The sequence below is a fragment of the Phalaenopsis equestris genome, unplaced genomic scaffold (assembly GCF_001263595.1).
Source record: "Phalaenopsis equestris unplaced genomic scaffold, ASM126359v1 Scaffold000002, whole genome shotgun sequence".
Lineage (NCBI taxonomy): Eukaryota > Viridiplantae > Streptophyta > Magnoliopsida > Asparagales > Orchidaceae > Phalaenopsis > Phalaenopsis equestris.
In genome coordinates, this window is record NW_018164444.1 from 10365657 (window position 1) to 10393226 (window position 27570).

Here is a 27570-nt window from a genome sequence, read left to right on the forward strand (position 1 = left end):
TTTGAACGATCAATTTATTAGTAGATATCGTCCCACTCTCCTCTTTCTTCTTCTCATTTTATGTACAAAATTGGTGAGAACATTCAATATATACTCCAACCTTATTTAATTATTATTTAACCTAATTGGAAACTCCTTAACTCTTATACAACAACAAAAATAGCTAAATTTTCATAGGAGGGCATATATTGACTTATAGATAATCATGCTCTTGCTTTCCTCTCAAAAAATGGGTGCGCTCAAATTCCATTTTATAATTCTTGCTGAAATAGACTTAGTAGAAGTATATACAACAAACTTATAGCACTCATCCTTATAAACTCTATGTACTAGCATATAATGAACAATTTTAGTAAGAAATAAGTTCCAAGTTAATAACCCACCACATAAATAAAAATGTTTTGCTTAATTTACGATAATGATAAATATTTAATTTTTATTCATTAGCAATGATAACAAAATTTTATCTATGAGCACCTTATTGCACTTCGATCTTAATATTTTTGATGTCCTCTCCCAAAAAAAATTAACACAACACCTCTACTGTTGTGGGAGAACATGGTAAGCTTAGCACTATAATAATTAATAATATGACAAATCTAATTATAATACATTAGCTTTGAACATTTTTCTTCAATGTGGTGGAGTTATAAAACACCTTGTTCATTTTCAGTCTCTTTAGTGTCTACCCTTTTGATGTCTTATCCCATAAGTACTTAAAACAATCACCTCGGCTTAAAATATTTAAAAAATCACAACAAAAATGATAATGTGCTTAAAATGGTTGAGGATAACTACATTTAAAGAAAAATAAAATAAGTATTCAGACATTATATTTCATTTCTCAAAATATGCCTTTTTCAGGAATGTCTTCTTCTTTTTTTTTTTATTTGTCTCCACTCAAGTAGTTATCTAAGAGGCTACTTTTTTCACTCATCTTATTGAATCTCTCCTTAGGTGGGGATTCTCCAAACCCTAATTTAGTGCTATGCGAAAGTTCATCTATGTCAAATATAGTATCTTTGTCTCTAATATTTAGCATACTAAAGTAGCATTCACTCTCATTATCACCAACCATCCTTAATAATAACCATCGTACCCTAGAGCAATACAATTCATGATACTTGAGAGTTGGAATTTAGGCATTAACAATGGTATAATTCTCAAATTGTTTAACAATCTTCTCAATCACACCCCAAACTCTATACATAATTCAAGCAATATAATGCCCCACAACATATATAATTAGAGCAAATATCTTCATAGACAAAAACAATGAATCAATTGTGGTAATTCCAAAGAGATCGTAGTGAAAAAATAGCACAAAGTGGGCTATCTCTAAATCACGATCAAGTTATGTCAAATAATATTTAAACCTTATTCAAATATTAATTAAACATTGTTCAAATTATGTTCAAACTTGTTTGAACCACGTTAAACCATTTACAAATGTTGTTTTAGTATTTTTAAATAATATTCGATGTATACTTGAATATCGACTGAATCTTATTTGAATCATCTTCGAACCATATTTGAGTCATGATCAAATCTTGATTGAATCTTCTTCAAACATTATTTGAACTTTGTTCGACAGTAAGAACAGAATTAAAACTAACTTTGAACATGAATTGATCAAGATTCTAATATTTTTGAATATGGTTCGACCAAGTTGGTGTGATGACAGTAGCGAAGTGTATAGAGTGCAAAAGATATTTTCAAATTTAAATAATTAAATATAATTTATTGTTTATGATTTATTAACTTTATATGAAGTAAATAGTCTAATACTTATCTAGATTTCTTTATGACTTACTAACTTCGATAAGAGTAATTATTAGCATTTTAAATTTTCAAAATTTATTAAATCTAAATTTGTAAACAAAATCAGTGAAATTATAAGAACTATTACGAGCCTACCTCGCGGCTTAAAAAGGCTGGAGGGACATGCTTGCTCGTCGGGGCTGGTGGTGGCCGAAACTGGTGCTTTTACAGGCACGGAGCTGCTTCTCCTCCATGGCTGCAGCCGCTGCTGCTCCGAAACGCCTTAGGGTTTCGGACTTCTCCACAAGCTCCTCAAACCCTTGCGCAGTCAGACGAATAGGAACCCACAATGGTAGCTTCCACTGCGATGAAGCTCTCGGCTGCTTTATGATCCGTCTCACCAATAAGTTTGCCGGCGCAGAGATCGTCCGAACCAGAGATGCTGAAGTATTTCCTTGCTTTTGCTCGTTTCCTTTCGTTCATTTCTCTTGTATTTGATGTTCCATATTTCCTAATGGCCTTCTGCAAGCCTTATTTGTGTTAGGGTTCATTTGACCGATTGGAACTAGGATGATGAATTTATTGAGGATTTATTTGGTTGCTTTGAATTAGAAATCATGTTTTGAAGAACAATGAAGGTTGTTAAATTTATTATTTGATTAGATTACATGTAGTTAAACACCAACGTGTATTTCGAATTCTACAAACTTTCTCAAGATTTTTCTCCAAACTGATAATTTTTTTTAAATAAGTGAAAACAGGATCATTCAAATGAGCCCTAAATTCCATTCTTTGATTAGATGCAGTTAGCAATCGATGTTGGTTTTAAACTCTAAAAAATACAGAAAATGATCAATTTCCTTTCCCATTTACAAAATAATTGAAAATGGAGTCAAATTATGTTTCCTATCTACGAGAAATCAAATAAGCCCTTATAAGGGAATGGAATTTTTGGAGAAGTGAATTTTGATGCATTTCATTGAAGATTATACTGTCATAAAATTATTAATATGAAGGCAACTACTTTATTGTTGTTAATTTTGATTCACCTGTACTTGTCTCATCTTGCGAAGTGATTCTAATGACATGCTGGGATCAATTACTGTTTCCAGTCACTATTTATTTGTTGGGTCAACATTCTGGCTTGCTTCTGAACGTTGACCTGTTGTATTTTGGGTATTCTCTTGTTTTCTGCTCGGCTTATCTCAACATTTTTCTGAAAAGTTTAGGTATGTGATCATTGGTTGGAGGAATTTTGGACCAATTCTGAATCTGTGAAACTGCCATCTTTTGCACTAAATGCATGCAAATAAGATTTTTTTTTTCTTGTGGGAGGAAAGAAGATAAATTCATAAGTGAAGGTGAAAACATAGAATTTGAGCTCTTGAAGATTTGGTTCTTTGTGTAAAATATATTAATGAGAACAATAAGTATTAACCCAATGAATGGCGTCATTTTCCTGAAGTAGCAAACAGAAATGAATCGAGTTGCATCGTCAATATAAAATATGGATGGGACTAATCACCGTAATAACTATTTTTCATATTTCCTTGTTTAATAAACATAGAAGAGTATACATTGATTCATAAAAATTTAGACAACATAAATAGAATATTATAGTATTGGTAGAAGGTTGGAACCATAAAGTAGTGATGGAATTAATCATCTTACATATTTTTTAGTTCTTGGTTCAACTTGGAAAGACAATGGGTAAAGGAGAGCATAATAGAACAGGGCATAATCGGCTCAAGCAAAATCATGAGCTAGCTTGAACTTAAGATGATAAATGGGTCACGGGCCAAGTTCGATGAGCTAATGATTCAAATTTGAACAATGCCAACTAGAATTTTTAGTTAATGAGCTAGTTATTTTAAAATTATCATCTAGAGTGCTCTTAAGATATTATATAATTCACGGATTTAAGTGCCAAGCTATTCAAAATATTTAAAAAATCTTTCCGCCCTCTTTATCTCAACTGATTTTCATTATGAAAATTGGTTGATTTGAGTAGTCTTTTATCCTTTATAGTAAATAAGCTGACTTGTGAGCCTACTCAACTCTCATTGAATTGAGCTTGAGTTGGACTTAATTAGTTAGTTAAGTTCAATCTCATGTTAGGTATAACACATCGTAACCCTTTAAATTGATTAATAGTGTGTCATGGTTGTAAGAGTTTGAGTAAAAAATGGAACTAAGGATCAGTAGCATGGAAAAGCAAAGATAGGTTTATCAACAAGGGGCTTTACGACTTTTAATTCAGGATAGTTTAGGATTCTTCCAATATAACTGGAATGATGAGTTGCTTGTAGATTATGTAAGAAAATGTAAGATTCATGGATTATAAACTACTAAATAAGCCAACAATTTAAATTTTTTAAATATAGATAATAAATACTGGAATTTGATTAAATGATAACGACCATACAAGCTTGAAGAAACAAATAAGAAATTTAAACCACATAAAATTAACGAGTATTTGCAATTTAATCACTAAAAAAAGAATATTTGTTTTGTCAAATTGAATAAATTACGAGCACTAACAAAGAAATAACAAATTCTTCAATAAAATTGGATCAAGAATAGAAGTTGAGTATGAAATTCACACATTACACTAGTATGTATTGGCAGAACCAGTTTTATTTTTTAGAGTAGGCAAATCACCAAATGTTTTTTTTTTTCTTGTAAGTAGTGGACAAAAAAATATAATCTGTGAGGGGTGGTTTGGGTAATTACTAGGTTGCTTAAATTATATAAAAAGATTTTATTAAATTTTACTACTTATATAGAGAAAACTCAAATTCTAGTGTGGGCAATTGCATATGCTGGACATAACTTGGTTCAGCTCTTAAGAAGATGGCTTTCCTTATAATTAGATGTCTTTGTGTTGCACCCAAGAATATCACACATCCAACTTGCACATGTAAGATTGAAAATTGGAAGAGAAATTTCTATTGAATCAAAGTTGTGGATCCTAGCAGATAGGTTTGGTACAAAATTAGCCTGATTTGATTCTAGTTCATTCAAAATTAAAATTGCGGTAGTATTCAGGTTTCAAAAATTCCACGTGCTAAGGTCAAATCAATAACATCAACAACAACAAACCACTTCAAAATCTCCAACTTTTGGCGTTGAAATGGAATGGAAAATAGCTCCAAAAGAAGTGTGGAAGAAGTAGTATTAGCAATTACACAATACAATAGGTGCATGACGCAAGAGTCCTTTGTAACAACGCGAGAAAAAGGGAGGGCATGCACTACAGTTCTGCAGCATTTTTTGTAAGTTGTTTTTCTTGATTTAAAATGATGGGCATTAACATACATACCACCCAATTCCTATGCATTTATATATCTAACCCCTAAACTTTACTTTTTACATTCATACCAACTAAATTTGTATATCACATTGAAAATACCACTATTTTAACTTTAAAAGTTAAAGTACACCTTTTCATGCATAAGTAATGTGGCATATATGTAAAAGTTAAAAGTTAGCTGTTAGATATGTAAATACATAAGAATGGAGTGGTATGTAAGTAAATCTTCCTCAAGATTAAACTTGATGCTTTAACTTGCCTTGCTTTGGAGTGGGTAGCATAAAGTTTGCTTGTGTATAATTGGTCTGCCTTTCCCCTGTGCTGCAATTTGAATAAAGTTTCAGGTTAGAGTTAGTAGCACAGACAAGTAAATATTTGTCAATGAAGGAGAAGCATCAAAATATGTGCTTACGCAAAATGTGGTTGTGTCTAAGCAGTGGTTTGGTTTGTTTTTCTTTCGCCGTTCTCTTGCACACACCTTTCTCTTCACAATGTTCGTTTCTTATAGTTTCGTGCATTTTGAGCTTTCAACTAGTTTTGCATTTTTAAGACATTTCTTCTGTTCCTCTTTAGACAGCAAAATTATACCAACAAAAGTTTGAAATCTTCTTTACACTTTCCCTTCCATGACTATTTTGGAAAATAATCTCCAGGTACTGGATTCATTGGATGCCGTGCTTGATGTTGGAGGTGTGTATGATCCTAGTCATGATCGTTTTGATCACCACCAGAAAGGTTTCACTGAGGTTTTTGGACATGGATTCAGCACCAAGCTTAGTTGTGCTGGGCTTGTCTACAAGGTATGCTATCTTGATGAGTGTGGTGCCATTGCTGGAGTGCGTGATTTAGATGTCAGGATTTTGCTTTGGGCTGGTGTTTTATTCTCTGGGCTTACTAGGTCAAACTCGTGGAATCTTTATATAATAATAAAAGTTGTTTTCTAGTATGATTTGCACCTGCCAGGTGTCTTTTTTTTTATTGAGACATTTTCGTACATACCACTCAATTGCTATATATTAACACATCTAATGCTTAAACTTTACTTTTTATATTTAATTTTTATATTTATACGACTAAAATGTTTCCTATTACATTAAAAATACAACCGTTTTTACATTTAAAAAGTTAAATTTATCTTTTCATGCATAAGTAAGGTTGCATGAATGTAAAAATTGAAGTTTAGGTGTATATATATATATATATATATATATATATATAGAGAGAGAGAGAGAGAGAGAGAGAGAGGAAAGATACATTGTTGTATGAGAGGGCTCAATAGAGGAACCCTACCCATACGATACAACACACACAAACACCCCAAAAGAGAATAAGATACTGAGAAACCCAAAAAAAAAAAGGAAAGATACCAAAATCGCAGAAAAAAAGTAGTTAGGGACGAGCCATTTTAGTCCTGCCTCTGCCTCTAGTTCTAAGGCGAGATCCAGATAACAAATTGATGGGTGCCGCCGAGCCATTTCCCGAAGTAACCAAAATATCATCCATTAGGTTCCCAAGCTGAAGTTTGCCTCCAATCTTCTTTTTCCTCCTTGAATAGACCTGTCATTCCTCCTCAGAAGACTGACTCATTTGATCATCGTGTTGGTAAATAGAACGTCGGGCAGATCAAAGCTGATGAGCACCAGAAGAAGGATTGTCAACTATTGCAACGACTGTAGGCTCAAGTGTGTGTGAAGCATGAAATGTCTCCTCTTCACCTAATGCATCCTGCAGCTGAGGAGGGTTTGAAAGTGTAGGTTGCTCAACAGAGCCATCTAACTTCTCATCGATCGCAAAAATAGTATTTTCAGGGGGAGGATCCACAGGGGCGTTAAATCAGACAACATAACCTGTTCTGTGGTAGTTTCTCTAGATGAAACAGATATGTCTAAAGCAGTGGGGTTAGATTCATTCTTATTCACTTGATCTTTAAATTTCAAATTAGGGTGAAGCTTATAACATTTATCAAGGTTGTGCCCAAACATCTTACAATGAGAATAATAAGGAGGACTATGCTCCATAACAATTTGTTGCTAATATTACATAGTGAGTTATGCTCAACCAGACTTCAGTAACATCAGGTAAAGTAATATCTCTTTCAACTAGTATTCTGACCACAGAAGGTCTGGTTAGGTTAAAAGTGGGTAGATCTAGCTTCAAAGGGTCCCCAAGTATGCCACCAATAGAGTAAAGAACCTAATGATGAAAAAAGTGCAGCTTGAGATTAGGTAGACTAAACCATACCGATACAGTAGGAGATTCGCGCTTGGGGTCAAAATCAGAAGACTACTTGAGTAGCTTCATTGGTTTACCAGCAATGTTTAGATATTTTTTGGAAAAAAATCTCAGTGTAGTCCTCAGGCACGGTTAGTTGAATTAATAAGTGTCTCCAATCTATGAGCCATACTTTCCACTTTCCTGCTAATTTGAGATAAACAAATTAGGGATCAGTTTCAATTACTTTAACTTGGTCAATTTTGTATTTATAGTTTAACAAACTCAATTCCATAATCCGTGCTGATAAATAATTTTATTTATTTAAATTTTTGAATAGATTTGCTGCTACCACCCTTGTCTCCTATAAAAAGCTCTACAAGGGTATAGGCTTGTTTGATTGGGAATTGTGAGGAAATCTCTCTTGGTTCTTTATATGAGAAATAAAAAATAATAATAAAGAAAAAAGTTGGTTTTGATTTGATAAGTTGGTCGGCGGAGCTTGGAAAGACTGATGCATCACTATTAAGCAATCAATAGCAATTGTTAGAGGTGGTGACTGCCAAGACAAAATTGAGTGGCTTTGTTTTTCGAGTAGCAACTATGAAGATAATGATTGGTGAGTAGTAGAAGATAGTTTATGGTAGCCAATTGCCTTTGGCTAAGCATATAGTGTTGAAGTTCTTGTTGATTTTGTCTGTTGGAGAGGAAATATCTTTCTTTCGTATTATTCACTAAATGACCCATATATATATATATATAGAAAAAACCCAAGGGCTAATATGTTAAAGAGTAAAAGATACAAATAGGTTGTATGAGTAGGCCTAACAGAAGCCAGTTAACCTAGATGATACAACACACACAAAATCCCAAAAAAAGAGAAGATACATATAAGATCAAAAAAATAAAAAACAACCAACGCGCGCAAAAAGGTAGCGACGACTCAGTTTAGTTCTGCCTCTGCCTCGAGTTCTCGAAAGGGAGTCATCTAAAATATTGGTGGGTTGCATACCATTACCCGAAATAACCAAAGTATCATCTACCAAATTTTTGAGCTCAAGTAGGTCTCCATTATTCTTCTTCCTTATGGATGTGTAGACCTGTCATTCTTCATCCGAGAATTGACTCATTTGATTAGTGGATTGGTTTAAATGTGATCAGATAGGTGTAGACTGTTGCACATCACGAACTCCATACGCTTGAGTAACATTAACATCTTGTTCGACTTGATAAGATGGTAGAGAAACAGTAACAATATTGCCACCTGTAACATCAGTAATAGGTTCTAGGGCAACTGAAGTCTGAAATTTCTCCCTCGCTCCCACGAAGGGAGGTTCCAAAGACGGGGAAACTACAACATTCTGTGGAGACTAAATGGTGTCTGCGAGGATAGTTACATCTTCTGGGGTACTCTTTTGATGATCAATACTGTCGATAGCTTGGAGCAGACCAGGAGGAGGGAGAATCACTACCTCTGACAGATCACTTTGCTTCTTTGGTCTGAGGTGGGGGTGTAGATGATGACATTGTGAAACAGAGTGGTCAAACATACGACATTTCGAACAATACGAACGGAAAAACTCAATTATAACATTTTTCCAATATCCATGGTGTTGTGTAACTAATCAAATTTCCTCAGAAGAAATTGAAGCGGTGTCCCTTTCATCGAGTACTCTAACTTCAGATGGACGGGAAAGATTAAAAGTAGGATTGTTCGTTTTGAGTGACTTATCATAAGTTGAGGCAATAGAGTATAACACTTTTTGAGTAAAATAATGAAACTTAAGACCAGGGAGGCGAATCCAAACCTTGACCAGAATGATTATTGGTTCCGTCTGTGAGTCAAAATCCATCAATCATTTCAAAACCTTCATTGTTTTGTTATCAATCAAGATTACTCTTCTAGCAAATAATTGTGTGTATTCTTTTTCGTTATTAAGTTGAATAAGAATGTGTCTTCCATATAAAACTCCAATTTTTCACTCACCAACAAGATGCATAAGCTTAAATTTCTTGCGAATAAGCTCCATTTTGGGATGACTATAAAGAAATTTCTTGACAAAATTCAGACGACGGGAGGAAACAAGTTGATTACATTCAACTGATGTAAAAAAGATGACAGACTTCCCATTCGTCCTATCAGGTTTCTTGATGTCTTTCGCAAACTGAAACGAATGAGGGAAAAAACACGATTTAGGAGTGCCTGAGACATGGACACCCGTAAGGGCATTAGCATACTATCTGCCCGAAGCCATCAACATAAAGGGGAGGCACAACGAATTTGCAGTGGACGGAAGGCGAAATTCGGAAGGGAATCAATTGTAACCTCTGCCAAGTTGAGCAGAGGGCGAAGCAGAACGCCCGTAGAAACCGAGCCAGAGAATGAGACGCGCCAAACACGCGAGCCCTTTAGTTTTGTTTGGATACGTCGGGTCGAAGCCGCAGAAGACGGGAAAACCGCAATCGGGGGGAAGCCACAGAAAGCCACAGAAGAAGAGCCGCGTTTGGCCCTACAACTCATCCCTCAGCGAGCAACGAGCACAAAGGCACAACTCGATGAAACTCTACGAAACAGACGAAGATGGTGGAAGACGAAACGGAGGAGCGAAACCTTCTTCTTCATCCAGCATGAAAATACCATAGCAGAGGCTAGGATTTGCCGTGGGGCGAAACCCTAGTAAAGCCTCCCGCTTCCGCCATATATATGTTCGTGCTAGACATGTTTTGACTCAAAATAATTAAATTATATATATATATATATATATAATCAGTTAGCTCTATCTTGTTACATAATTAAGAGGTGTGGGGCCTATATTATTTATAAATATATTGACAACTTGTTGTGAACTATAGATGTGATGGGAGACTATTTTTTAGAAAGAAAATATCCTAAATGAAATGACAGTCAACCTCAATATGTTTGGTTCTTTATTGGAACTTAAGATTGATTGCAATATGGATGACAATAAGATTTTCCCAATCAAAAATCATAATTAAGTAATTGGAAATTAAGAAAAAAAGAAATTTGTACAATATCCAAAATTTGACCTATTTAGTCAATTGAACCAATTATAATTGCTATCTAAGAGCACTTAAATGCTTATTTTTGCACAAATAAAACCTTTTTTTTTCAGAAGCCTTTCTGATAAGCTGAAAATTTTGCATGACAACCTTCTATGCTTTTATTTTGGACTTTCCATATGCTCGCTCGTAATTCTTACAATGAATGAAGTATTAAGCCTTATGATAGTTTATTAAATTAATTTTCCCTCAGTCTTCAATAACAAGATGCATGATCAGAGAACTTCTAATACCAGAGATAACCAAAAAATATAATAGGAAAATAGATTTTATTACAAATCAATGGGGTTGCAATCAGGCACTCAGAAAATAGGAAAAAAAATCAACAAAACACTAATTTCCTACTTGGACGGAGTAGGATGGTAGGTGGCGGATGGTTGGAAGAGGAAACCTGGGCACATATATAAGTAAATTGGTGACTGGATGGGGAGAATAGGTGGTTGGAGGGAAACTAGTGGTGGGATGGGGAAGTGGGCGGCCGGGGGAAGAGGTGCAGGTTGCAATCAGTAATAAGGAAGGCGACAGTTAGTGGCTGGAAGTAGGGGAAGTTCGGTTAACGCAATATGCGGCAGGGAGAAGGGGTGGAAGTGGAGGCTGGTAGCAGGGAGGTGCGAGAACGTTCACTAGCTGGCCAGGGAATGGCTGGAGCTGGCGGCTTGGAACAAATTGGTGCGGGAAAGTTATCAGGTGGCAGGGAGAAGGGGCGGGGAAAAGGAATTCGTGGAGATATTCATCGCCTTAAAGCAGGATGCAGTCAGAGTACCACTTGTTCTCTCATACAACCCTAGTAAGGAGAAATGTTGACGGCGAGAATTTATGAAATCAGGAAAAACTACAAATCCCAAACAGAGAAAATAAAATATATAGCAGTGGATGGGGGGGATTGAAGAGGCAAATTCAAACAGAGCAACGGCTGGTCTAACCCCTTCCGTAAGCTAAGGCTGAGCCAAATCAACTCCCATACCCCCACATCAGCTTCTCATTGTTATAAATAGTTTTAAGTATTCATAGGGGTATCAATAAGTTTACAAGCTAAAAGATCAGTTTCTTCATGAATAATAATATCATATCTCCTCTTAGAGGGATATATTCCATTTTGTCTACAAATAAATTCAACTCCAAGAAAATAAAGTCTTTCTTGTTAATAAAATATCTTTTTAAATAATGGTTTGCTTCAAAATGTCTTTTTGTCATTTCTAGTAAATGCTATCAACATGAAAATGGATGATGTATGCCTAATGAAAATGGACTGATCTGTGGTGGTAGTGCGAAGGATTTTTAAAACAAGTTTTAGGCTCTGTTTAAGTTCATAAATAATCTTCTCGGGTAAATGTATGTATCTTTCTCTTCGAGCTTCAGCGTTATGTGGCACTCCATAGAAAGATGTCTCAATAAGATTATGATAGAGGTAATGATTAGAGCTGTAAACGAGCCGAGCTTGAGCGAGCTTAGGCTTGGCTCGTGTTCGGCTCGTTTGAAATAGCTCGTGTTTGAAATTGGCTCGTTAACAGTGTGTTCGTGTTCAACTCGATTTAAATATTCGTATTCGTGTTCGGCTCGAAATTGGTTCGTTAAACTTAAATTGAGAAAAATAGATATAAAGTGTGGGATTCGAACCTGGATCAAATATATATATAAAAGAAGACACTAACCACATTGTCACATGAGGTGTTATGATTTAAACTTACACATAAATATATATACTATATTGTTATATAAATAATATATTTAATATATTGTTATATAAAAAACTTATATAATTTTTTTATTTCGAGCTAAAACGAGCCGAACACGAGCGAACAAAAAGTTGTTCGTGTTCGGCTCATTTATAATTCGAGCTTTAAAAATTTTTTCGTGTTCGGCTCGTCTACTTAACGAGCAGGACACCAGCTGTACGCAAATAACACGTAAACTTACACATAAATATATATACTATATTGTTATATAAATAATATATTTAATATATTGTTATATAAAAAACTTATATAATTTTTTTATTTCGAGCTAAAACGAGCCGAACACGAGCGAACAAAAAGTTGTTCGTGTTCGGCTCATTTATAATTTGAGCTTTAAAAATTTGTTCGTGTTCGACTCGTATACTTAATGAACGAGCCGAACACGAGCTACTTAACGAGCCGAACATGAGTTGTTTGCGAACAACGAGCTTTTTTGACAGCCCTAGTAATGATTAATAAATTAGGCATATCGATTGTTAGCGTAAATCATTCTTTATTGATAATCACATTTTAAAGAATCATGACAAAGTTATGCTTAATAGTCGACGGGAATATTACAGAATAGTCGCTCATAGACCTGTACAAATCCAGTTGACAATCAATTGAGCTTGTTAACAATTGATTGAGCTATCAGGGTGAAATTCTAACACTAAATACTAACAAGTAATTGACAAATTGTAGCAACCTAACTTTCATAGTCTTCTTAAGAGAGTAACAAGTTTTAAGGCAAAAATGCGAGGAATTGGCAGGGCTTGCCCAATTGTGAAAGCATGCTAAGCGGTAGAGGGTTACTTATCGTTTCTTAACAACATTTAGGATTATGATTGGTTATATTGCAATGACTTGATACCACGACCAACGTCAATTTGGTCATTATGTTTATGACTTTCCTGACTACCTTTAGAAATTGACCAATATAGATTGAAGAATGTAATGATAAACACATCTGCGTAGTGTGGAAACACGTGTGCTACATCCAAGTAGTTAGTGCATGGTTAGGAGGTGTATGCACGTGTATATGTTTGGGCAAACATGGGCTAGGGCATTTGCAGACATTTGGGACCATGGATAAGCAAGCCGAAGAAATGGTGAATGACTTCATGAGTGTGGGCATGGGCACATGGAAGTGCTTAAAAATTCAAATATTGACGAGCTAGTGTAATAAAGGGCTTGCAAATGTGGTGAAAATCGGAATGTGGTTGCAGGAGCGATATTAGGATTTTTAGAGAAAGAATTGAGGGTTTTGGAGAAAGGAGAGAGAAAGGGGGGCTACGTGTAGGTTTAAGCCCAGCCTAATATCATTTTGGAGAAGAAACATCTTTCTTATATATTATTCATGTGATGATCTCTCTATTATAAATAGATCAACAAACACAATGTATTAATGTACAACTAAATAAATATTTTATAATCTTTAAATATAGAATAATTCAAATTTGATATTCTTCAATGCTAACAATGTGAAGGACATCAAATTCTTGCAAGCTACTCTTAAAGGCTTTAGTGCTTTTTGTCGGTGACCATTTGAGAAGTAGATAACAAGTAGGGATATTATATCTTATCTTGGAAACAGAGAAGTGGAAAAATAAAGGTGATGGTATTATGACCTAATAATAAAATATTATATGATATACTTTGTCTTGTTTGCAATTTGTGTCTTATGTTGCCTTGGTGTTGGTCAGAAGAAAAGAGGGGACTAGAAGAAAGAGAAACCAAGAAAAATAATACTTCGAGTTTTTCTTGTACTTACCTTCTTACTGCCATCACTCTGTCCAACCATAGACATACATATAACATTATTTTAATTGAGTCCTATAAATCTTGGTATTCTATGATTTTATTATTATTATTTTGTGGTTATCATATTTTGCTTCTGGAGGAGCTCCCACATAAAATTTAGTCACTTTTTCTAAGTATTACAGTCTATTGCTGGGTATAATAACTATGATTTTTGGGATAGAGAAATTTTATTGCTTGTTAAGTTTTAGGCTTTGGAGAACTAATATTTGTTTTGTTTTAATTCACCAAGGATTTTTGTAAGCACTTATGGATGTTGAAAAATGCTTGAGATCATGAGTGAAGAAGATAAGATAAAAATAAATGACAAAGCCTAAAAAAATTTAGGTGGATTAAGTCTTGATCGATGATTTAGAGTACATGATCTGGAATGTTAGTTATTATTATTTTTTGTTAGTATCATATTTTGCTTCTGGACGAGCTACCATATAAAATTTGGTTACTTTTTTTCTAGTATTACAGCCTATTGCTGAGTACATTAACTATGATGTTCGAGATAGATAAATTTTATTGCTTGTTAAGTTTCAGGCTTTGGAGAACTTAGATGTGTGGTGTTTTAATTCAACAATGATTTTTGTAAGCACTTATAGGCGTGCAAATATGCTTGAGATAATGATTGAAGAAGATGAGATTTAAAAAAAAATGAAAAAGCTCTAAAAAAATTTAGTTATATTTGGTGGATATAGTCTTGATGGAGGATTTAGAGTACATGATCTTGAAGGGGTTGTAGTTATACATGACAAAACACCTCTCCAATGAGCCATATCAAAAGAATAGATTATTTGCTTTGCAAGTAGGAAGTTATTTGCTTAGGATAGATAGATGTACCTATAAAACTGTTTCTTAATGTTTAATTCTATCGCCAAGGATCTAATAAATATTGATGTGATAATTGATTGTATGAATCAACCTTTATTACTATTTTGTTGCTTCTTCCTGAAAAACATATATGTGAATGAGGGATACTATCAACTTTGTTGATGTCAAGAGTTAGTTTCTTTCTATAAAAGTAATGCTAAGCCTGTGGATATGGGAGATGCAAAAATAGCCAAGTAGTCTTTTAGTTAGGGGAGATCTTTTGAGAAGGTTTCTATCTCTAATAATCTGAAAAATCAGTCTCTGGAAAAATGTAAGGATGTTATTTGCTACTATTGTAAGGAAAAAAAAAGGCTTATCAAGAGGATATTTTCATGATTTGAGCTTTTTGTAAGAGTATGAATCCGTAGATGCTAATGTTGTTTGTACATTAATCGGGTTATGATACAAGTAATGCACTTCTGTCGATTCATGAGGATAGACGTACAAGTCAATGGGTTTCAGATTTAGGTTGCTTATTTCATTAGAAGATTTTTCAGCATGAGTTACGTTTTGGTAGTATGTTTATGATAGAGATAATTCAATATGCAAGATGTTTAGTTCTAACATTGTGAAGTTGTGTACATATGATGATGACTAGAAAATTAGATGGGGTTACGCTCTCACTAGATCTTAAAAAAATAAAAATATGTTATATTTAAGTAATGTTAGTAAAGTTGTCTCAAAGCTTTGCAAGCGCGCATGAATATTATTATGAAGGCAATGAGAGCTGGTGAACATTATGTGCTACAATTTGAAACTTCGAGTGGAGTTATTTCGGTTGTATTATTTGTTTTCAAGCATCATGAGTTGGGGAAGCATAAAAGGTTAGCTTATTTAATTTAATGTTAGGTTTCATAATAAAATATGTCATGTATTGCATAATCTACCTCAATGTGTGGTCGTGCCATTGCAATATTCAGAGTGAGTAGACAACTATTTTGGGGGTATGAGTGTTCCAAGTTCACTCAGGTTTGTTAAGGTCATTGCTAAAATAGTTTATATGTTAAGTTAAAAAAAAGGGTTATGCGATATTTAGTCTTTAGGAGTTTTGGGAGTTTAAAATACTTTTATGGGTGCCAGCCACACAGCATTTAGCCTCTCCTTTTAGCACACATAAACTTGGGAGGCGCTTTGTGGTTCATGTTCACCCCTAAAAATGCTTTAACATAAACTAAGTTATTTTTTCCCACATTTATAACTCATTTTTAATTAGAAGGTAAGTATGGTTGCATGTCGTAATTGTGTGAACGTTTTTTTTAGTAATAGAAGTACAGCTTTTGTGAGCTTTTGGGAGTTTTGGGTAGGATTTAAAATGTAATTTTCAATGCTTCTTACACGATGTTCTATTATCTGGTCTCCATTGCAGCACTATGGTATGGAGATTATTTCTAAGGAGCTTCAGCTTGATGAGACACACAAAGATGTACTACGACTATATCTAGCCATATACAAAAGCTTCGTTGAGGTGATATTCATAAAGATTTTAATATAAAATTTTCTGCAAAATATTTTCTCACAATTACCCTTTCTTAATTGTTGGTACTACTATAATACTAGATCCGAATGTGTTATAATTTTTTATGTAAATCAACACTACACATATGGAGAACCTTGAGAAGGAAATGTATTACTTGTGGTAACCAGTAAATGAAAAACATGCTTTACATAAATACATTGAATCATTTTGCTGCTATTTATGGCTTTTATTTAATACTTATATGTAGGTAGCTCATAATTAAAGTTATTTTTATATGTCAAGGCCATTGATGCGATCGATAATGGAATAAATCGGTACGACACGGATCAACCCCCACGATATGTGAACAACACACATTTATCTGCAAGAGTTGGTCGCCTGAACTTGGATTGGATGGATGCTGATCAATCATCCGAGAGTGAAAATGCTGCCTTTGAGCAGGCAATGATACTTGCGGGCAACGAGTTTTTGGAGGTTTTGATTGCTCTATTAGTCTAATGCTGCCTGTTTTTATTAGGGGCATTTACATACATACCCCCTAATTCTTATGTATTTACATATCTAGCACCTAAATACTCATATTTACATGCATACCACTCAAATCTTAAACTTTATATCAAAAATACCTCCATCACTACCTTTTTAAAAGTGAAATACACTTATTCATGCGTATAGGTTTACGACACTAAAGTTCTGTGAGTGCAAATATCAAATTTTGGGTGTTAGATATGTTAATACATAAGAATAGTGTGGTATGTATTTAAATTTTTCTTTTTATTATTTATGATCTTAGTTGCTGTTTTGTGAGGGGTGTACGGAGCGTGAGAGAGGATTTGGTGATGAAATTCTATCTAATCCTGCTCCCAACTACACAGCCCCTTAGTGTAAAGCTTCCAGTTAATTCTAGTTCAGCAAGTTTATCAAGTTGACTAGAATCTTTATTCTTGATATGATTTTAGAGTGTTCGCTTTCATGCAAATTCATGGTTACCAGCACGATCCATTGTTATTGGATGCATCGAGTCCAGAAGAGAGATTGATCCAAGTGGAGAAATTATTGTCCTCAGCAGGTTTTGCCCTGTAAGTATGCCAAGTACCATTTCATTTAATAATCATAATTTATTTTTTACATTAGTACTTGATCCTCTATTTAGAATATAAATCCTAGAAGATATGACCAATAGAAAAATTGTATCAAGAAACATAATAACAAATGATCATATAACTGTTCTCGATTAAAATGAAGACCAAATAAAATAAATGCAATAATAATCTAAGTATCCAGCTGAATTGCTATGGCACGAAAAATAATTATGCTTGTCCTACTTAATTCTTTCCGAAGTGCAAAGAATTCTATTCTGGAGAGTTTGAATATTGCTGGAGGAAAATCAAAAGGTCTTTTACTGTACTGCTAATGTGATGAAATCTATCATGAAGAACAGATGAAATGTATGCATGCCAAAGAAAAAATAAATGGATCACTTTCTCAAAAGAGAGATGAAGGGGATAAAATTACTATTTATATTACATATCCATGAAGGTGTATTATTGTATATATTTTTAAATTTATTATATATGAAATATTACTGAAAGTGAAGCATGCAAAAATTGTTGATCAAGCTACATCAGTTTCAAACAATTCAATTCTAAAGTCGAACTGCTTGTTTGATAGGGGAGCCATATACCTTTATTCATTTTTCTCTTTTTTTTTTCTACCTTATGGGTGGACTTAATATTTTATGGAGAAGTTCAGAGATAATAAGCAAGATCTACATTTGATTTTTATTGATTTAGAAAATGCTTACGATAAGGTTCTAAGACATATCCTTTGGGGAGTTCTTGAGAAGAAAGGTGTTGATATGACTTATATTCAAGTCATTAAAGATATGTATACTAGAGTTGTTACTTGTGTTTAAATTGAAGGAGGATTGACCAAAAATTTTCTTATTTCTGTTGGATTACATCAGGGATCGACTTTAAGCCCATGTCTTTTTGCTTTAGTTATGCATGGGCGTACTGGACATCTACAGGAGGATGTACCTTGGTGTATGCTTTTTGCTGATGATATCCTTCTCGTGGAGAAAAAAAGAGAAAAAGCCCAGGAAAAACTTGAAATATGGAGGTCTACATTGGAGTCTAAAGGCCTTCATTTAAGTAGAACTAAAACTGAATACATGGAATATAATTTTAGTAGTAGTAGCTCTAGTGACAGAAGTGTGACTTTGGGTGATCAAATTATTAAAAGGTGTGAACGATTTAGATATCTTGGGGTCCGTTGTTCAAAACGATGGTGATATAGATAGGGATGTTAATAGTACAATTCAAGTTGGTTGGTTGAAGTGGAGAAATGTTTCGGGCCTTTTGTGTGATAGAAAAGTACCGCTTAGACTGAAAGGCAAATTTTATAAGACGGTGGTGAGACCTGTAATGCTCTATGGCGCTGAATGTTGGCCTTTAAAAGAGAAGCATAATAATAAGTTAAGTGTTGTAGAGATGAGAATGATTAGGTGGATGAGTGGCTTTACACTTAGAGACAAAAATGAATATATCCGTGATAGGTTTGGTGTAGCTCCTGTGACGCACAAAATTAGAGAAAGTCGTCTTAGATGGTTTGGTCACATTAAACGTCGACCATCTGATGATCCGATTAGGAGAGTAGATGTTTTAAATTCGACTTGTGTTAAGAAAGGCAATGGTAGACCTAGTAAGACTTGGGCTTATTGTATAAAAAATGATCTTAATTTATTAGAACCAGATGAAAATATGACACTAAATAGGACACAATGGAGAAAAAGGATTCATGCAGCCGACCCCACGTAGTGGGATTAAGGCTTTGTTGTTGTATGGGTGGACTTAATATTTATAGGTTAAGATTAGTTAGCATTATAATTTGTTTATGGATTAGTTTCAGATGATAGCAAACAAGAGAAAGTGTTAGGTTTGGGGATAGAGCAGAGTGGGAGGTTGGGATTGAGTTGCTAGGTTTTAGTTTATGGGGTGATGGTGGATAAAAATGATGAGATAGAAATTGGGGTGTAGCTTAGGTTCTTTTCTCAAAAATGCAGACTAAAATTATCATACAGAGAGAGGGTGAATGGCCAATTAGAGTGGATATGGGGTTATATGATTTATGTCTGTAGGGATAAGACTAACATTATGTTGAATTTAAGTTGAGTACTAATTTTAAAAGCGCTTTTTTCTAAGAGATTTTGGAGGACTTTTTGAAGGGATGGGAGGTTTGATAATGGCGAATATGATGGAAAAAAAGAAGATAGGGCTTAGGTTTAGTAGATAGAAGGCAGAATGGAAACCTTCTGAAGCAATGTGGAGTGTATGCCTCTAGAATCATAATATAATAGTCATAAAGGATCAAGTGACTATCAAACAAAATTAAAAATACTCAATTTTGAGGGAAAAAAAAAGAGATAAATAGTAAATTTTGAAGAGGGATTTGGAAGATCATGGTGTGTTGGATATCTTAGGATTTGCTTGGATGTGGTTTAGATGGTTAATTATCAGTCATAAAGGATCTTCGAAAGAGAATACATCTATTATGGTGCACAACAACTTAAAATCAACAATCAAAAGCACAAAAAATTAAGAATTTTATTGATTTCTTGAAATAGATGCTTGTTACAACAGAAATTATTTTCTTATGGAGTTGTTATTGATGATTTTTAGAATGATGTTGAGCTCTAATCGCAGTTCATGTAGATTGATATGATAAGAGAGTTGCGGAAGCCTTGAATAATTGAAAAAGAAGAAAGAAGAATTGAGAAGAGCAAGAAGAAGCATGCCAAGTTTCATATCATTCAATCATCATGGTTCACGTCTACATAACCTCTTTGAGTTTATATTTATTATAATTCCTATAGGATTACACCAATAATCAAAATTAAGTGGAACAACCAACAAATTACTAAAATAAAAATTAGTAATTTGTTGACAACATTAGCTTGATTCATATACACTAAAATTCCACTTATAATTTGTTGGGGGACTTGTCGTTTCACAATCACACACTTCACCCTCTTAACATTTTATTCATACTCCTACATCACTTGGAACACTTGCTTAGGATGCTCAACACGCTTCTTTAGTGCTTGGATATATACCTCAATCCATCAAGATAAGCCAAGGAATGAAACTAAACAAATTGTTAATGCATTGCTCAAGCTAAACCAAGGAATTGATGAAAACTATAATTGTTACTACACTTGAATGCTAATTTCATGTAAAACACTCATTGACAATAAATTTCAAGGATGTGCGTGCAATCGATAGAACGCATAATCAATGTGCTGATCTTATCAATGAAATATCTAAATAACAAAATCATTGTTATCTAAAATAATTTCTTGATGGATTTTTTGCTCTACCACTGGCTAGTACACACCTCTTGCCCCATGCTTTGCAAATCATCCATACTTCTTGTAGTTGGCAATCTTGAACCACTAGTTTCTCTTTATTGCATAAAAAACCAGTTTCTTCAGGACATCCTCAAAGATGGATAGGCCAATAATACTAGTGTTCTCATCTTTGTGCCCATGATCTAAAAGTTCACGGACATTAGTCCCCCAGATTTATTTTTCTTCTTCATTTTTACCAATCTAATTATCTACACATTAACCAAACCACATCTCTCCTCTTGCTCTTTTTTATCAAACTAAGCTGGGCTCTTGCAGTTCTTGTGTTGACATTCAAATAAAAGGCACTTTAAGGGTAGATGATCTCTCTTGTCATCCACAATTTTTTAGTCGTTAATCCCGTTGTTGCTTGTGGTTGATGACTTCCCACCGCTCAAGAATGAATTCACAACTTAGATTTAAATTTGAACCTTTGACTTAATTCAAATAGCTCTTTCATATATATGTGTTATAGTTCAAGCTAACACACATCTTGAGCACATGTATTAACTGGAGGAGTGCTACCGTATTATTTGTGGATGGGATCAAAGCTAACGTTGACGGGGCTCTCCTCCAATGATGCTTGGCTCGCATTGGGGTGGCTAATTGTGAGGATTGAGGAGAAGGTGTGACTCATGATGGAAATAGGGCAAAGCTCACAACATTGGGATAACATCAAATGAATACATGGGCCAAAGCTCATTATGGAAATAGGACAAGCTCGCAACATTTGGACAGCACCGAGTGAAACTTGCTGCCATTCACTCTATCAAAAAAACCATAGAACTATGGATGTTTGAACATAAATGCATAATTATTGAAGATGACTATATGAATATTGCATGTTATAGACTTTCTCTGCTGAATTATGGAGCAAAACACTTGGAGAACTCAACCCAACATTGGACCAGATTATCACATTTTTATCTCAATTTCGACGGGTACTCTTTCATTTTATGCCAAGAGAATATAACAATGCAATCAATTTTTGTGCTAAACTTGCTTTACATTGCTCTTTTGTTTAGAAATAGAATGAGATCCCCTTTTTTTAATATTTTTAAGCAAAACTGTCCACACCGTAAATGCCTAGATACATATTTTTTTATTTTTTTATTTTTTGCATTTTGATACAAAATGAAAGTTTCAAGATGGGATCTAAAGTAGTGGAGCATAACAACTTCTTGGATTGGGAAATTTGTAGGAAGACTCCAAAATTTTGATAGAATTTCTTAAAAGTCCCTAAAATTTATAGAAAATGTATCCATATTGCAAGAAAATTTATAAAATTATAAGAAAATGTGTGTGCAAGAGAGAGTGTGAGGAAGAAATTTCCGCAATGAAAATTCTAGAAAACATTAAAGTGCCACCCAAATATTGAAGTTTATTTTAACGCATGTTATCTTAATTTTCTTTTGTTAAAAAATTCTGAAATTTCTTATATTCACACTACTCCCCCAAGGCAGAGTTGACACAAATCAAAGCCATTTTTGTCAAAATCTTAGCTAATTTATTTTGTCAAGGACTTGTACTATTTTGGTCAAGGTTTATTAAGCTAAGTTGTGTCTCTTAGATTATTTCTATTAAAAAAAAATACTAGAAGTCTCTAGCATTATTAGAGGGATACTACCATCTCTCGTGAAGTGGCCCAAATGTACAAGACAAATACTCATGGCCTTCTTTTCCCTCACTGTTGATGGTTATGCTTATTTAGGATTATAATTGATATGGAAATCCCATAAGCACTCATTCAACATGAAGGAACTGCCCTCTAATTCATAGGATAAATTTTCAAGGTGTTTACTTCCTTGCCTACCTTGGTGGCGAGCATGGCTATTAAAGATCATAATGCACAAAGGAAGCATTCAAACTCAGAAGGAGAGTTTCCAAGGCTCTACCTTCACGATGATGGAGGTTGCGATCAAGAAATTAGAATTGAAGGGCATTATTTCGTCGAGATCAAGCATGAGCCCCCTTTCAAATATAATAAATGACTCAAAGCCATTGTTCCTTGATGTTCTATGTAATTTCTCAAGATTATAATCAAGAAAAATTGCCAATTAAATATAAAAAATGCCCAAAAATCTAAATGATGCATGCTTTTAGGGCTTCACATCCCCCAATGATGATCGTAGCCACTGATGGTTCTCTAAATAGAAGTGGCAAAGTAGCAATCCACACCACTTTTTTAAATTAAAAATCAAGATCAAAAGGATGAAGCGACATTACTATGTCAATGCCATTGAAGAATTGCGTTCCTTACATCTAAGAAGTGATACATCTAGAGAGATCTGGGTGCATTATTGAAGATGAAAATTGAAGGTATCACCACCATCTCCATAGTCCTCATAGCCCCCACGGATTGAAAATACGCGTCAACCAGAATGGATTGTGAAGAATTAAATGTCAGTCTCCATAAATTTGTCTCCTGCTATTCCGATGATAGGTGTCTTTATAGATAATTCATAACTGAAGGGATCCCATTACATCCATCATTCTGTCTGCTTGAATCCAAATCCTTCTTACAAAATGATTAAAAATAGATAACACTCACAAAGGAGCCAATGCCATATTTAAAGTAAAAAATTAGTCAAAACATGAAAATGAGCCAATTTGATATTTAAAATCAAACTTAGTCAGTACTCATAAATGGGGCAATGCTATTTTAATTTATCAATCAATCATACTCAAATATTCTATGCTACTTATGGAGTGGTAAACCCTTTCGGGCTGGGCGATTATGATTAAATGTGTTACAAAACCACTGTAACATGACTATGAACAAACCTTGATATATCCTAATTATTATATATATTCACCAATTACTCATGCGATCCTTTTGGTAGGGTACAAAACTCTCTGTTTGGATCAACAACAAATTGTACTCTTTCGTAACTTTTTCACTTCTCATCTTAGAGGTTTCCTTTGATGATGTAATTCATAATTGGTAATATTAATGCTAATATCAAGTGCATAGATATTGTTATTCTCTAATCATTTTGATTGGGGTGCATTGATAGACCCCAAATGATTGAATCATGGGATCTTAATTGAATTTGCCACCACCCCTCAACTCTCAATATGCAAGTTGATCCAAAATAGAGTTTTGTAGCAGATTGAATTGAATCAGAAACAATTTGTACAAATGTTATCATATAGTATGATGACTAGCATTCTTCTCCAGTTATTCGCCTTTAGAACTAATACTTGCAAAGGAAAATAAAAATAAAAATAAAAACTCATTTGGTATGAAAAGTTGAAAATTTTTTGTAAATAAATAGAAACATTATTTGTTTTATTCAATGATTCTCAGTAAGACCTATGATTATAAAGCTGGCTCGAAGTAGCAGAACATGGTGTGATTATTGTGGCAAATGCTATGTTTTACTATATGATTGACAACTATTGTTATTTGAACACTAGATTTTTTTTTTTCCAATAGTGGATGCTGTTCTTCGCCAATATAGCTATAAATTTGGCTTGGAGATCACTCGAAATCTAATTGGATTTTGGCTTGGATCAAACTCAATAAACCAAGTCTAGCCGGAATTGACCTTATGAACTGAGCATATATTTATTAACTTATTTAAACTAAGTTATTGCGTAGACATCCATTCATTTTTATATATGAATTTATATACTCATGAATGTATGATATATGTTAGACTAAGTTATCATATTTCAAATCTATTGAACTTATTGGAGCATTGTTTTGGCTCAAATCAAGATCAAATCCAATGAATATCAGCCTACCTTGAGCCACGATAGGACTGGCTTGATTCCAGGATTTGATCTATTTACTTGGCTTCAATCTTGATAAAAGGTAATTGCTTTGTGCCCATGATTTTGCATTGTTTGCTATTATTTAACCCTGAATGTTTCCTTTAATTACGTTTTAATCTATTACTTTGCAAATTCTTTCTTAATTTTATTCGTCATACCTTGAAACAGTGGAAACTTCATTTGTTTGAGCTTGAACAAGAGCTAAAGATAGAACCTACAATCAAATATGTTCTTTATCAGGTCAGCTCATCCTTCATAATCTAAAGTCTTCTATTTTATAATCATAATGACAACACTTTTTCGCAATCTCAAACTTTTTAATAGGATGATCGGAGCGAAAATTGGCGGGTTCAGGCAGTAGCTGTGTCCCCAGATAAGTTTGAAAGCCGACGTCCGCTTCCGTTGCCATGGAGGGGCCTGAGAGATGATGAACTTTCCAAGGAGTCGGGGATTCATGGATGTGTGTTCGTTCACATGAGTGGATTTATCGGCGGTAATCGGGCTTATGAAGGTGCAAAAGCCATGGCTAGAGCTGCACTCAATTTTCGAAATGAGGAGCTAAATGGAAAACTGTTGTGCCAATAACTTGTTAGTTTTGCTCGGATGCGTAGTGTTTTGGTTGGAAATAAGGTGAAGAAACCTTGCACAAAAAGAAAAGGAATTACCAACATGGTTTTAATTATTTGTAGGAATATTGATCATCAGAACAGAAGTTTAGAGTGGCTGCTTTTTTATTTTGAATTAATATTTTTGTAGAAAATGATTGATTGGAGAGAAATAGAGGCCAGAAGAGAGAGGCTGAGTGGACATAATTTCTGTTTAATTTCATTCTCTAGTTATGTATGGCTTTGCCATTATTACATCCAAAGTAAGTTATGTAGAAACTAGAACATGGTTATTGATGTTGTCAAAGGCTTACAAAATTTGTCTATTTGAAAAGCCTACTGAAATAAAATCTCATTTTATGAATAGTTATTTGAATGTCGTAAGAGAACTTTAGAATGAAGTTAATTCTCCTGGGTCTCTTTTAGAAGTCAAGATGGTCAAATTTAATTTATTATCAAAGATAAAAATAATTATGATTGAAATATTTGTTGTAATATAATTATTAAAGAGTTTAAAAAAATTAATAAAAAGAAAATAATTTTAATTGAACTAATTTTGTATTTAAAGTATTAAATTTTGATATGTTTTACCTCGATGTTTATAAAAATATATTAACTTAAAGGCTAATAGGTTGGGTTGATTCAAATTTGACTTATTAGTTTATTAAGCTCAATTTTTTGGGCCATTAAATGATCGAGATAGAACAACGATGAAAATTTTATTTGAATTTTTAACTCGTTTAAATATCAATTCACTTATCATGGAACAAATCAAATTCACATTGAAAATTTCAAATAAGTCTAGTTTGAACCATGTATGAAAGTTTGACACAAGCTCAAACTGAACATGAATAATTTATAAATGTACCAAACAAAATTCGAACTATGATATACTGGGCTCGATTATATATATATATAAGATAATAAAATTTGAAATAATTCAAAGGATTTTCCATCATATTTATAGTTGAGAGAATTGGGGCTTCTATTTCTAATCTACCCTTCTCTAATAATTATTAATGGTGAGCTTCCTACTTTATCTTCAAGAGAATAATGGTTTAATAACATTAAATATGAGCTTTTTAGACGAATTCAAAATTAAACAATAAAAATAAAAATAATTGGATAAATAACAGGTAATAAATCAAACTCAAGCCAACTTTGACTCGACTGAGTCATATAAATAAAATATTAATATAAATACGCTGATCATAAGTTAAAATTTAAAATGTTATCTTTAATTTATTAAAGCATTTAATATATATATATATTCATATTATATATATCAAACATTTTATTATCATTCATTTTCAAATTATTTAATTTTTTTAATCTATATTAAAAAAATAATTTAAATTAATATTATTTTCTCTTTCTTAATAAATCAGCTCATTAGCCTACTCACAAAGTCATAACATTACACCCAAAATTCATTAATCAATCAAACTTAAGTTCAAGCTTAGGGTGGTTGGCTCAAGCTCAACTCATCTTGTTTATATCCCCACCACAAACAACTACAAACTACCCTATTGAGATATTTATTTCATTGTTAAAAAAAAAGAAATTTGATCAACAAAATGGCACTTAAGAAAACACGATCATGAAGAAAAATTATAACAATAGCAAAAATTTAGAAGATATCGAGTTTCATCACGCAAACATTATGAAAGTGGACAAACTTACGATCCGTTTGGGGCAGCTTTTTTGTTGCGATGACGTTTTGAAAATACACCTGACCTGTTTGGTAAACTGCGTTTTGGCAGCTTATGCGTTTTCAAAAAGTTGAAAACAACGTTTTCACACCGCACCCGCACCTATCTAGGTGTGGTGGCAGCTTTCTAGCAGTAATCTATTTTTTCCAAAAAAATAAAAATTGTAATAACCACCACACCTAACTTATCAGCAGATTATTTTTAATCAGTTTATCAACAGATTGTTCAATAAGCTGCAGTTTCCCCAAACATACCCTTAATATATTTATTAAAGTGTAAATAAGTCAAATCAAATTTGAAGCATAATTAATTTAAACTTGATTAATTAATCAAGTTTAAATTTAAGCTCATAGCTTAATTATATGAATTCATCCTAGCTCAAGAATAAGAAAATAATATAAATTAAAATGAATGTTAAAATAAAACAAAACTTTAAATAAATAATGAAATAAATAATAAAAAAATCACATAATAAAATATAGAAAATTTTAAATTTGAAATCATTCATAAATGAAGATTCATATTTGATATATTTTGAATATTTTTAATATTAATATTTTTTTACATTCAATTTCAGAAGTTCAAGGCCGGTCCAGTCCAAGCACAACTTATTTTCTTGACTAGAATCGAGATTGAACCAATTAGAACCAACTTCTAAAAAACTATTGATTCAATATTATCTAATTTTAATCAATTGCCAGAAATAAAACATTTAAATAAATAAAAAAAGAAGTAAAAAAAAAGTCATGTTCTAATTTTTTATTTATAATATAGTTCAAAATATTCAAAATAAATTTTATATTAAAATATTATTTATTATATCAATAAAAAAAA

The 27570-nt window shown here is 33.3% G+C and overlaps 1 protein-coding gene across 1 annotated transcript; it reads left to right on the forward strand.

Moving 5' to 3' along the window:
- Positions 1 to 1908: 1908 nt before the first annotated feature.
- LOC110039418 (UPF0160 protein-like) lies at positions 1909 to 25242 on the forward strand. The gene is made up of 7 exons (XM_020744472.1): positions 1909 to 2208; positions 5728 to 5874; positions 16124 to 16222; positions 16517 to 16708; positions 17194 to 17313; positions 24588 to 24659; positions 24744 to 25242. The coding sequence occupies exons 1-7, from the start codon at positions 1945 to 1947 to the stop codon at positions 25002 to 25004; spliced, it is 1155 nt and encodes a 384-aa protein (XP_020600131.1). The 5' UTR covers positions 1909 to 1944; the 3' UTR covers positions 25005 to 25242.
- The last annotated feature ends 2328 nt before the right edge of the window (positions 25243 to 27570 follow it).